Below are 14,056 nucleotides of genomic sequence, written 5' to 3'. Positions count from 1 at the left end.
AATTAATATAATTCATAGCTAGCTAGGTTAAGTAAGCCTATTGTCAACAACTAACAATATTAAATTTTATACTAATAATTGAAATGAAGAAACAGTTTTAATTATTTTTAATTGATTTCCTATTTATGGGTTCCTCATTAGCTACATAGGAAGCATCTAAATTGATCTAGCAGCAGTCCTAATTTATTATAGGCATAGATATATGATTAGTATAGTAATGGGAATGGATCCTTCATTTGGCACGTAGTTATAGCAGATTTCAAATTCAATTAATTAAGAAGATCCACGTACGCCACTGCTTAATAATTTTCTTCCTAAAGACAAATCAACTCCAAAAAATTCACACTTATATAGCAACAAGTAAAAAAGTAAATTAATAAATGAATGAATAAATAAAGAACTCCAAACAAGTCTCCAACAGTGAACAGTGCATCAAATCTGAGAAGAAAGTTTCCCCATTAATTGGAACTTGCATGCATGTAAACAAAGTTGTTACAAAATTCAAAGAAGATTTCAGATACCCATGAAATGCATAGAGTACGCGAACATGGCAGGGTTTAAATATATTCACAAGTCCCTTAATATATGTTATCATGCATAATTGGGAACATGGGGTTTTTCCCCTTTTTTCTTTTGAAAGAAACATGGAACATTGTTGTTGGATTTTGAACTTTGTAGATTTGGGCAGGACTTAATTAGCAAGAAAAAATTCAAATTGAATTGCACAAATTTTCAGATATAAGAGGTTCAAAATCCATGCATGCTCTCAAAGATAGTAATTAATTAGCAGCGTTTTTATGGGAAAAAAAAACAAAAAAACAAAAACAAAAAGCAAAAGCAGTGATATAGGGGCCTGCACGCTACCCATATGACAACTCAATCAGTTGTAATCTTAGTATTCTTTCATGGCCCCAGCAATGGTACATTTGGAGGTAGAGTTTGTGATCTATGTGGATTTACAAATTAATGAAATACATAAACTACGGATTTCACTGTTTGCGAGGGGGCTGCAGATGGGTCATCATGTGAATGTATAGGAACTCTTGAAGTTTGATTTGCCTTAAATGAATACCTAGCTAGCTAACTTGATTTCACTGTTTAAAGATGAGGGTTAAAAAAATTGAGTGCATTGTGCATATTTAAAGCAATATCTCCTGTGTGGGGAACATGTAAGACTGATTTGACAATAGAGATACCGAAGATGGATTTGCTAATAAATAAGGCTACAGACTGTCCGAGACCAGGCCCAACCTGTTCTTACGGAGATATCATATGATATGAAAAGAATGAAGGACTTATTAACTAGGAGCCACACACAAATTAAATCTCTCTCTGCTATATATATATATATATATATATATATATATATACATATATATACATATATATATTTACAGTGACATTTATAGTCCATTCTTTACAACTACTGCACTGTTAGTGATATTATTTGCAGAAACTTCAGTATACTTAAAAGGGTTTCAAAGTTCTTTCATACTTCATCTATACCCAGTTCTGCTACCATTACCTTTCATTAAAAAAATAAATAAATGAAAGAATACACAGATGGTTCTGGCAGGCCATTTATCACATATACCAAAAATGAACAATAACCCAGTTTTAGATCTGACAGAACACCCATGCAATGTTCTTGTCTTCTACCCTTTTCTTATATAACATGAAATTTACAAAAGTTGCATAAAAAAAGACATCCAACATGATTTCTTGGTCATAAATGGAGTCTGAGAGTTTGTGTGTGTATATGTATGTGCATGTATGTATGTGTATGCATGAGAGTTAAATTGGATGTTAAGTCATCACATATGTATCTCATAAACTACAAGTAGTACATACTATTGCAAGTACTGTTCGCATTATAATTAAGGATAGAGGAAACTGGGTTCATAATCCCCTAACCACCAATATCCAAAAGCAACATGGTTCAAATATGGAAGAAACTAGGACAACAGATAGAGGGACAAAATTAATTAAACATGAAAGTAAAAGATACCCGCATGAACTTAATTGGTTAATTCCCATAATTTCTCATATATGCTGCTGGATTTTGATCATCATCTATCCATTCATCCATATATAGCGAGCTAGCTTCTTACTTACTCACTTACTGGGCTGCACCTGCAGGCTGCGGCAATGCCTGCGGCTGTGGGCGCTTGCGTCGCTTCTTTTCGTAGCTGATTCCCCTGGCCTTGGCCTGCGAATCGCGCACCTCGCGCAGATACAGCCTCACGGCCCGGGCTCCGAAGGGGTTCGCCTCGGGCTTGCCTCCGTGCTCCTCGAAGGCAGCACGGAGGCGGCCGATGAGGGCGTCCAGGCTACCCCAGGCCTGGCGGAGGGGGCAAGGGCACGGCGCTGGGGGGTTCGGGTGGCCGAAGAAGGGGCAGAGCTGGGTGTGGACTTTGGTCTTGCCGAATTGGTCGAGGTACCGGAGGAATTCGAGGACGTGGGCGCCGCTGCAGCGGGAGAGCGAGAGCGGCGGCCGGTGGTTCCGGAGGTACTGCCCGAAGGTGTTCCAGTCGCGGCGCTTCTGGTTCTCGTATCGGCTGGGGGTTGATGGGGCCGGCGATATCGATGATGAAGAAGAAGAGGAAAGTACTCCGCCAACAACCGTGCTCATCATTGTAGCAGTGGCGGTACTGTTGATGTTTATGCCAATGGGGTCTGGGTTTGAAGTCATGTCTATTTCTGGAACAGAATTATCCATGGGGAGAGAGAGAGAGAGATGCAGTGCAGGGAAAATTTGGAAGTTGGAGAAGATAAGAGAAGAGAGGAGATGATGGGAAAGGAGGGGAGCTATAAATAGAAAAGAGAAGAGTATATTTGTGTAGACCCTCTTAGGAGTGAGGAGGGTTTGCTTAATTGGATCTTTATTTGATGAATCCTAGAAACCATGAAAGGCTAGCTCATGATCAAACATGCTGGTGGTGGCTTTTGTAGCTTTGTTTTCTATTTGAAAGACTCCACCCAATTAAAACGTATTAGAGAGAGAGATTGGCTGCAGCTGCATACAGATATTTTTTCGAGAAGAGAGAGAGAGAGAGAGAGAGAGAGAGATCAGTAAAGGGCCGATTGACAAATGGAGAGAGGAAGTTTTGTTTTTTTTTTTCTTTTTTTATTAGGGTTTCTGTGGAGATGGAACGATTGAGAGGTTGACGGTGAGGTAGAGAAGATGGATGGGGACAGGTGAAAACTAGGGGGTTAAAAATATGAAGGGAATAACATGATTTTGTTTCTTCCTCTTTTTGTACTGATTGACAACACCTTTTCTTTTTCTTCCCAAAATGCCACTCCTCTCTGTTTTTCTTTCTCAGAATGACTTGCAGCTTGGGAATTGTTAGGGGTACAGGTGTAGTACCCCTTCAAAGGACAGACATACATTGTTTCAAGACCATGAATTTCTTTTTTTATTTATGGAAAATGTGAGAGAGAGAGAGAGAGAGAGAGAGAGAGAGAGGTTAATCTGTTTCTGGGTTCATACTTTTGTCACACTTAGTACAACAATCTTTGTTCTAAATTTTTATTCAAATTTAAGTTTGAACTCCAAGAGCTTCTAACTAATGGTTCGTTTCTTGACTCTCTAAAGTGACACCAATTATGTATCTGCAAGGAGGTTGGGTTTTGAATAAGATTATTTATCATTATTTCTAAGAGAACACATGTTGTTAATCAATAATGTAGAAATAAAAATAAAAAATTAATTATGTGAGATTTGGGTGTCTAAATTTGACAACTTTGTCCCACTTCACATTATTTATTGAACTACCTTTTGTGATAAAGAATATAAAGGTTTAGAAGACTCCTTTTGACAAGTTTTTTTTTAGATTTAGATTTAAAATTCATATAAATGCATCATATTTTGAGAGAAACATTTGAGAAAGAATGGTGGAAAAACGGACAAAATGTGATACACTTCGGTATCATTAATTTTTTTGGGATTATAACTTTGAAGAAGTTTAGTATTAACACAATCCTCGCTTGAAATATTTTAAAAATTAAATATATTTTATGAATAATACTTAAATTCAATGTCATTTATGAAAAATAACATCTTTTGAATGGATAGGTTGGGTCTCACTTCCTTTCGTCATTAATTCATCCTCACAATTTTTATTTGGTTAGTTTAAATTTTTTGATTTTAGTTTATTTTATTATGTTTGTTTTTTGTTAGGCCTGTTTAGATTTGTTTCTTATTTATCTTTGATTGAATTTATAGTCTTGTTTTAGTTGGTTGTTGGTGTTGGTTTTGGGAAGCCTTTAATATCTTTTTATCTGTAATCTCCCAATACTCGTCTTATAACGACGGTATTCTCCGTTAAAAGTGAGAGTATATAAATAAATAATTGAAGGCGCCACCCTCCTTTAGTTAAAAAAAAAAAAATTAAGTACTTATATAAGTAAATAATGTTTGATTCAACCTTAAATAAGTGTTTATTAGAAAATATACTTTTTCAAATTACTTTTTTTAGGAAAATAAGAATTTTTTCTAAATGTATTTATAATCAGTAATAGTACTTTTTTCAAAAAATATTTTTCTATTAATAGTTCCAAACTATCCCTAAAAAATATTTTAAGTTAGTGAAGTTGATCTAGGACATTATATATATATATATATTACAAGTGTTTGAAACACATGTGGGAGACATATTATTTGTCAAAGTTTCTCTGGCTCAAGTCTTGTGGTGGATGAGATGGGATACAGAATGATAGATGGACTCTCCCATTATGTAACTCAAGTTTAGTGCAAGGCTTCTCTTGACCATGAAGAAAAGACCAATAGATAGTTGGAAGATTTTGCACTCTGTTAGGAGTACATAAAATGCCAAATAAACTAATCATAAGGTAAAAAATGAGCATATCATAAAACCAAGATTGAATTAGCTCCTATACATAAGGGAGACTTACACCCAAAGTTTGGGATTTACCCAAGCTTCCTTTGGCCAAAACAAAAAGAAAAGAAATAAATACCAAAGTAATTGGAAGATTCTCCACACTATTAGGGCTCATTTTAAATGTCGACGCATGGACTAACCTTTAGAGCCAAAAAAAGAAAAAAAGTGAGCATATACTAAATGAAGGACAAGCCCAAATCCATATATTCGGGGGATTATATAAGTATAAAAGGCATGCACATATACGTATATTATGTCGTCGTGTGTATATATTGCACTATATATATATATTGTATTAGTATTAACGTAGTTTGCGCTTGTACATAAATTAAGAGAGGAGAGAACAGAAAAATACTTAAAGTGAAACAAGGAGAAAAAAAGAAAAACAATAGTTTAAAATAAATTTTGGTATTATTAATTTATGTTTTGCATAACCACAATTTTAAGTGTCAATCTTTGGGACGTTTGTCTTTATTTTTCTATAATTGAGAAAACAAAAATTAATAATAATTGTTTTTCTCATTTTTTTCTCTTGATGCACTACTTCTCTGTTCTTTTCTCATACCAATATCTCCGTTCACTATCAAGCCAAGTAAAATGAATAGAGAACAATTTATTTATTTATTTTTTTGTGCCCTCGCTTCTTTTCACTATTCGAAAACCAAATAAGCCGTAAGATTTCAAATTAAAGTTCATTCCATCAATCTTTTCCGTAAACTACTCCACCAATTGAATCTATATTGATTGTACTAATTTTTAACACGCAAACTACTCTATTCGATTTTATAAAATTAAAATAAAAAAACAAGTATGTAGTTTCAAGCTCTTTTTTGAGGAATTAATTATTGCAAAATTATTGGAGGGCTCTCCCACCAGCATGTGCCTTTTGCTAAAAATTCGGCACTTGACTAGGAAAAAGATAAAATGGAAAAGTGGTGTATTTGCTACAAGCAAATTGCTTGACCTATGGAAGGAACCGTGATGGACTGGACCATCATGATTTCCTTGCAACGAAATTTGGAAACATCTGCTTTTCCATGTTATAGATCCAATAATAGAACCCAACTGATGCAAGCACTATCCATGGGCTTTCTCTGAAGTTGCTTCGGGCTAAAAATGATGTCATGGGAAAAAATAATTAAGGAAGAAAAAATTATCTCATTTCAAACTTACTTATGTAGAAATTTAATTAATTATTTTTCCTCAATTAAGTAATGAGAAATTTTTAGAGGCATATCATCTTGCTTGCTTAGTCAAAAAGAGAGAGCTCAATTACTAAATATTTCACACATGAAGAAGATTAACAAATGCAAAGATTACAAGAACTTTCTATATATGACACATTTTTAACTTTTAAAGGGCACCCAAAAAGGTGATTCTTTTATATATGTATCAGATGTATGTTTTTCTTTTCTTTTTTTTTTTTACCAAACATTTCATAACTTAATTGAACAATTTAAGAATTTAGTTAAAATAAAGAGAAAACGAGTTTTGTACTAGGTCGTCGGCCCGTCATTTAATGGCAGTTGACCGGTCCCTGTCTTTCTCATTTTTTTGCACATGTGCAAACAATTTGGATGCCACTTCGATAGTAGTCGGTCAGTTTAGTTAATTATTAAATTTTAAATTCCTTTGCTTTGACTGATTGTTGATTTTGAGGATGCCAAGTGTCTGGCAACAGATTAAGTAGTTGTTCGCTAGTGATTAGGGATTATGGTAGTTGAAGTTTTGGATTCAAAATTCAAAATTTTGAACCATCCATTTCCCTCCACTATGCATCCTCTATGAAATAGAACATGCATGACCTATTTTGTGCATGTCCTAGTGGGAGATAAAAAGGATCTATAGAGAAATAACTTAATTTTTTGGTTTTTCTTCTTTTTTTTTTAAGAAGATGTTCACACTTCACTTTTGAGAGACATCTCTATCTCTCAATTGTGCATTTATACTTCTACGGTTTGTGAGTGCATTTTCTAAGTGATCCGCCATAAATATATATATATAGGTCATCTTGAATTCCACTACGAAAAATGGGGCTTTTAATGATGAAACTATTAGTGGTTGGTCAAAAAGTGTCACTAATAATGGATTTTCAGTGATGAAATTCAAATCTGTCACTAATATTTATGTTATTAATGATGAAAACAAGAAATCTATCACTACTAATTCACCAGTAGTGTTGAAAATATATTCATCACTACTAAATTCATTAGTAAAAATCCCATTTCCCGGGGTAATTATGGTGCCAAAATTTTAGCAACTCATAACTAGTCACTATTATATTTGTAGTGATACATCAAACATTAGTCACTATAACTACCTTGTAGTTGATGAGTCCCTAAAATATATGATTGTAGACCCTCATTTATCTTTGTTTATCCTTATTTCACTATGTATTTGCCCAGAGTTTTCATTGTTCAGTCTTATGTAAGGTTTGTTTGTCTTTTCAAGAAAAACAGGTTAAAACCATGGAGTTAGGTATTATGAGAAGCCAAGGAGGATTTGGAAGACTCAAAGCTTAAAATCAGATGCTTAGTCAAACTCCGAAAGCTTCAGATCATCAGAGGACAACAAGATGATGCTAGACCATGTGGCGTGACCAGCAACACACAGGGGTGACTTAGTGTTCCATCTCAGGCTCCAAGGTTCAAACTGATATCAAAATGCTGCAAGATTCAACCAAGTTCTCAACCAAGTGACTCTTTGGGGCGATCACGTCGAGATACTAAGACAGAACTGAGAGCAGAATTACCAAGAGCCTCGATGAAGTGTTCGACCAAGAGACCTTAAGGGGTGACCATGTCGAGTTCGTGAGATTTCCTAAAGATCGAGATCCTGCAAGTCTCAACCATCATCTCGACCAACAAGACCCTGAGGCGTGGCAAAGTCGAAGATATAAAAGATTCGAATTCCTAATTTCCTGCGAGTCTCAACTAAGGCGTGCACAAGAATGACAGAGGGGCGACTTGTTCAACAGCAATGATCTTCTACACAAGATTTTCTGCAAACTTTCCTAACTTGTAAAACAAACCTTGTAACCCTAAAGCCTATAAGTATTTGCTACGAACACAAGCTCTGGGTTCCTATTTGGCCTCTTTTAGGTTACTGAAAGACCTAGGATGTCATTCAGAGCCAAGTTAGAATAGGAGTAGTGTAGATTTCTCATTTGTGCATGAAGTGTCCAACGACCTATTGACAACCAGCGGCGTTCGTGTGTTCTCCAGTGTATATTACATGATCGTTCAGTTATACTTCTTGGCATTAGTGATAGACGTGATGAATGCAAAGGGATGATCTTTTACATGCTTTCTCTTTCCTTGCCTTTCTTTACAACTTTCATTTACTGCTTTCATTTATGGTTTAGATTATGATGATGTTTAGTGACAAGATTAGCACCTCTATTGCTTCAGTTAAGTACGCGTATTAGGCCACAATCTCCCATAGAGGTTCTCGTGCTTGTTTGTGATAGAGTATACTCTAGTTCCCGACCGTGCTCCAGATGGCTGGTGCACCTTTGCTACTCTATGCCATCGAATGGCTCCTTAGATTCTTTAGCCAGGTTCCGGTTGGTTTAGTACAATAAACTCACTGAACGTAGAGTAAGCATAATGACATCCTAAACTATACTCATGTCTAAACATTGCTTTGTAGGAGTAGAATTAATATAGATTTGCATGCTTTAATTGAAATGATTTCCAGTAGTTGGATAGAAAACAACACCAAAAATCTCATCTTTTCATTTCTTTTCATAACAAGGCTTTAGTAGACTAATTCAGAAGATGTCTCATAATTGCTCTTTAGGCCTCCGTGGATCGACACCCGACTTACCTACTACTTTCTATAGAACTTGGGTTAGTTAGGTCTAATAAATTTTATTTTTGGTAGTTAAGGACCCAAGCCTTGGCGAGTCTACAAAATTTTGGTGCCTTTGCCAGGGACTTGGCTACGGTTATGAACCAACTTCTAAATCAGGGTATTGCCGCCTTGTTCTTTTGATTTGCTCTCCTTTAATTTTACTTTCTTTGTTATTTTTATTTTTCTTGTTTGCTGCTTTTGAAGTCTGAATCTTTGTGCTTAAAAGTGTGTATGTTTGGTCTGTGTTCATTGAAACCTGAGATAATTCCCATAGATCCTGAGATTAAAAATTCTTGTAGGTCCCTTCTGAAACCTATCTCTAATCTAGAGAAGGCTGAATTGTCTAACCTAAAAGCCAGGGTTGAAAATAACCCACCTATTCCTGCTGAACCTCCCTGCCTAACTATGGTACGAGAGCAACCCCTTTGGCCTCTTACGAACTACTTTGTACCTAATGCATACACATCCTCATCCTACATCCATTTCCTAGATGTTCAGGCGGCACAGTTTGAGATTAAGACTTCAATCATCTCGATGCTGCCCAACTATCATGGGAATTCCAAGGAAAATCCTTATCAGCATCTAGATGAATTTTTGGAGATTTGCTCCACCATCCACATACCTAATTTTAGTGATGATTCCCTTCTTCTTAGGCACTTTCCATTCTCTCTGAAGGATAAAGCCAAGTATTGGTTGAAATTCTTAGAGTCGAACTCGATGACCAACTAGGCCACCATGCAGCATGAATTTCTGAAAAAGTACTTCCCAATAGGGAATACTAGCAGTTGTAGAGGGCAATCACAAGTTTCACGCAAATGAATGGGGAACTTTTCTTTAAGACCTGGGAGAGCTTTAGGAGCATGGTCTGTAAATGCCCACGTCATCAGGTTTCAAAGTGGCAATTAGTTCAAACTTTTTACAAAGGGTTAGTTGAGAAAGATAGGTCCATGGTAGATGCATCGTGCAGAGGTACTTTTCTCACAAATTACGAGAAAGAGGTCTAGATTCTCTTTGAAATTTTGGTTGAAAATTCTCAGCAGCACATGGTTGTCACTTGTAGACTACCCAATTCATCAACCTCTAAATCTATGGGAGTTTACAAGTTGACCACAAGTCAGGACCTAGCCACTACCTTGCATGCCATATTTAGAAAAATTATATCAATGCTTGTCCTTAGGACCGCAGACAAGAGCGTGTGCAGAAGTTTGTGCAATTTTCTCGGACCCTTCCCATACATGTTATAATTGCCCCCACACGCACTCCCAGCTTGAGCTTGTGCAGGAGGAAGTAAAGGTCACCCACAATTGGTATGATAAGTCGTCCAATGATCCTTATTTGAATACCTACAACCCCAGGTGGAAACAACATCCTAACTTCTCTTGGAGGCCAAAAGCTCTAGGTTTTCAAAGCCAAAGACCTCAACAAAACCCTAATGCTTTGCCTCCACACCTATACCAAAATTTCCAAAATCATCTGGATCTAGCCCCCAGATCTTCAACCTTTCAGTAGCTATCTCCACCTTTACCTAAATATGACACATTTCAAGAGACAGTGCTAAAAACCCTTAAGAACATTAAGGTTGATCGCCAAGCGGATCGACAACTTCTTCACTCTTACTCCCAATCTATCGCAAATCTAGAAGCCACATTGGGGCAACTAGCTGCTACTTTGAGTTGGAGAGATGAGGACAAGTTGCCAAATCAGCCTATAGTGAATCCAAAGGGACAATATGGGGTGGAATGTGAACCAGAAGCTGGTCCCTCATCATACCCTAAGCAAGCCCAGGTTGTGACCACCTTCTAAAGTAGCAAAATAATAGATAAACAAGGTAACGAGCAACCGAGCAAGGGAGAGAATGAGGATGAAAAGTGGGTAGTGCCCAACACTGATTCTTGCACCCTATCTTCCTCTAGTTTGGAACATAAACCCTTAAGTCCCACACCTGCAACTGGAAGAACCAACCCCCACTTTGCTCCCCATAGGGCTTTTCACGGCTCCTTAGTGGCACACCCTGCGGCCCCTCTTGTACTTTTGATATTTAGGAAGAGGCTTCAATTGAGTCCATCTGGGGCATGTTTAAACAAGTAGGAATTGACAAGCCTCACCTAAAGGACATTAAGCGATCACCTGCGTTCAAAGAGTTCCTTAAGGACTAATTAATGCAGGAGCATGAGTTACAGGTACATATGGATGGTTTGGTTAAGAAGGCCAAGCATATGAGTTCCATAATACTAAAGCACCTTATTCCTAAACTAAAAGACCCCAGCTCACCCACTATTTCGTGTGTAATTGGTGTTATACCATTAATGAGGCTCTTCTAGATTTAAGAGCAAGTGTAAATATCCTTCCATACTCGACCTATCAACAACTTAACCTTGGGAAGATAAAGCCCACCTCGATAATAGTGAGTCTTGCTGATCGATCTCTTAAGCAACCCTGGGGTGTGGTAGAAGATGTAGTGGTAAAGGTGGGAGAATTGCATTATCATGTAAATTTCATCATTTTAGATATAGAGTCTTCCACAAATCCGATCGCTGCTATTGTAGGACGGCCATTCCTAGCCATAGCCAATGCTTACATTCAATGTAGGAAAAGGATTATGGATATCTCATGGGGCCATGAACAACTTAGGTTGGATATATTTAATGCCTCCCAACATCAATTTAACGTCGTCCAAGCTATGGACGAAGACTTGATTGACAATATTGTAAAGGAAGCAGCTCCTTCAATGCTATGAAGAGACCCTTTGGATAGTGCACTTCAATTTAGCAACCCCACCACTGCTAAAATAGAGGACCCTTTTGAGAAATTTACAACAACACATGATTGGGTCCCTGATTCTAAAAACAAGTTGGGGTTTTTCAATTTCAGGTGTGAGGAAGAGAAAAGGGAAACCAATGTTAATTTTGAACCAGGATAAGTTTGGGTTGAGCTTTAATGCGTATGGCTGAAGATGGTAAACTTAGTGGTTCCGGGAGGCAACCCAATAGTTTTTCTTTTCTTTTTGCGTTTTTAAGTTGTTTATGGTAGACTAACTAGAATTTTGAGTCCTTAAAGTAGGTCTTAGGATAAGTTAGGGGTGCAACTAAACGGGCGACCATCACATGTGTAGGCGACCCGATCCAGTCCTTGCATTGTACTAAGATTTGAAAAATAATGAGATGGTCGACCATATCCACAACCAGCATAGAGTTGGGTGCGCCTTGGTCTAAAACATCAAGAAATCATTTAAAACTTGTTTTGCACCTGACCCTTCTTCTCCCGCCTCTTTCGCAACCCTTCATCTTCGTTATAATCTCCCATGCCACAATGTCTTCCCTACCAACCTTAAGGAAAAGTTCCTCCCCAAAACCTTCTCCAGACTCATCCCATGAACCATCTCCAACTCCTCTTGTATCTTAGATATTGGAGGAACTATGCCTTTTGTGCCAATAATTTGTGTTCCTCCGATCCTCCTTTTCTCAGTCCCATACCGAGATACAAGAGTAGTTTGAGCAGGGGATTCAAACCATCCTCGCACTTATTCATTATATCGGCTCCAACTCAGCAGCACTTAACCCACCCTCACTCCCCGTTTTGATGGAGGTGACTGCCCGTGGGTCGGAGGAAGCTCTGCTTGCTCATTCTAATGGAGCTAGCCAGCTTTTTTCTGACACTGAGGCTGGCCACCCATCTATAGACTCCAAGGTTTTAGGAAGTTAGGATTTGAATGGTCATTTCCGAAAGGTAGCTGATGACGAATAGGACAGAGTCCGGAGTGGTCGGTTCAAATATTTTGTGTACACCTACACTATGTACTATGCTTCTGCGGCAGACTTTTGTTTTCTTTTCTTTTCCTCTCTGTTATCCCACCATGATTTTATGGTACTCACCTTACTTGTAATGACTTTACCTGCTCTGTAATGTCGTTTTTCCAAGTAATGAAAACTTTCATGGTGCTTTTAGCTACTACATGTTTTTTGTGCTATAGTGTATTTTTGCATGCATGATCTTTCTAGATATTATAATTTGTAGGTACACTGTTTGTTATTACTGGCACCATGCACTCTCCTCTCCCATGCTTGGGTTCTATTTTTTTTCTTCACTTTAGTGAGGACACTGAATCTCTATGTTGGGGGTGGGGGTGGCACAGTGCATGACATATTTCATGCACAAAAATGACACATTTAATTTTATTTTTTTTATAAAAAATTTCCAATGAACCATGCTAACATATATTTTATACCCTCTACATACACTTATTTAACCTAGTGTTGCATGCATAGGCTTCTCAGTTACATGATTTCATTATGCTTACCAACAATGTAGTGAATTATTTGTGTAAAATTCACATAACATGGCTGATAACTTGATATTGCTCCAAGTAGTTGACTAGTGGTTTTTTTGGGTTAATACTGCTGTGTAAGATCTTGTATTTAAATGGTACTTAATGGGGCTAAAAACACACTTACACGTGATTTGTAGCACTTAGGATTCTTTGAGGGCATTGAGAGAACATCCATGATGACTATGATACCTTGTGAGGTATTGTTGAGCCGTTTGTTCATTTCTCGAGTTTTTGACGTCAAACTTTGAGTTTATATAACTCAACCTTCCTTGTTTTTTTGGACTTCCTTTGTCAACTAGTCTTTGTTCTTGCACTTACTAGCCTAGAGGTGACATCAAGTGGGGAGATATAAATCTAGGTCTTGTAGCTTACTCAAGACATGAAGGTTAAGCCACCTCTAGAGACAAACTTTTTCCATGGACTCTTGTTCGAGTTACATTCCCATTGGAAACATGAAGACTATATAGGAGTGTAATGATTGTCTTAGCTGACCATGCAAAGAAAGAGAATGAAAAAGGAAGAAAAACTTAAGAAGAGAAAAATTAAAACAAAAACATGCACCTGCTCAAGACAAATAGAAAAAGGTCAAGTTAAGGACACGACACCATAATTTTACATGTATGAAGAATATTCTATTGACCGATGCACTTGCTGAATTCATGCTTAGTGTGGGAATAAGTTCTCTAGGATGTTCTGGATTAAATGTGGCGAGTAAGTGAGAAGATGCTAGGATGAAGGACCCGACACCTCAGTAAGGGCTGGATTCCTTTCCTAAAAGACTAGTCCACTCCATATTTCTAGCGTTAGTTCTTTAAATATGTGGGACGTTTGATCATGACACTCTTCCTCACATATAAAAGTGAACCCTTTTTCTTGAGTGACTTTTGAGGGAATAAACTAGTGAAGCTAAGTCAAGACGACCATTCTATAGGTGTCCCATAGCACTCTTGGTGAGACAAATCATATACCT

The 14,056-nt window shown here is 37.3% G+C and overlaps 1 protein-coding gene across 1 annotated transcript; it reads right to left on the bottom strand.

Moving 5' to 3' along the window:
* Positions 1–1,823: 1,823 nt before the first annotated feature.
* LOC131152258 (protein LIGHT-DEPENDENT SHORT HYPOCOTYLS 4-like) lies at positions 1,824–3,113 on the bottom strand. The gene has a single exon (XM_058104029.1). It carries the CDS (start codon positions 2,717–2,719, stop codon positions 2,120–2,122), a length of 600 nt encoding a protein of 199 aa, XP_057960012.1. The 5' UTR covers positions 2,720–3,113; the 3' UTR covers positions 1,824–2,119.
* Positions 3,114–14,056: the final 10,943 nt, after the last annotated feature.

The sequence above is a fragment of the Malania oleifera genome, chromosome 3 (genome assembly GCF_029873635.1).
Source record: "Malania oleifera isolate guangnan ecotype guangnan chromosome 3, ASM2987363v1, whole genome shotgun sequence".
NCBI classification, from domain to species: domain Eukaryota; kingdom Viridiplantae; phylum Streptophyta; class Magnoliopsida; order Santalales; family Ximeniaceae; genus Malania; species Malania oleifera.
Note: the sequence above shows the minus strand (reverse complement) of the source record. Positions and strands in the feature narration are given on the sequence as shown.

Excerpts from the sequence above, each read along its gene's own strand:
- LOC131152258 (XM_058104029.1), bottom strand. The coding sequence starts at position 2,719 with ATGGATAATTCTGTTCCAGAAATAGACATGACTTCAAACCCAGACCCC.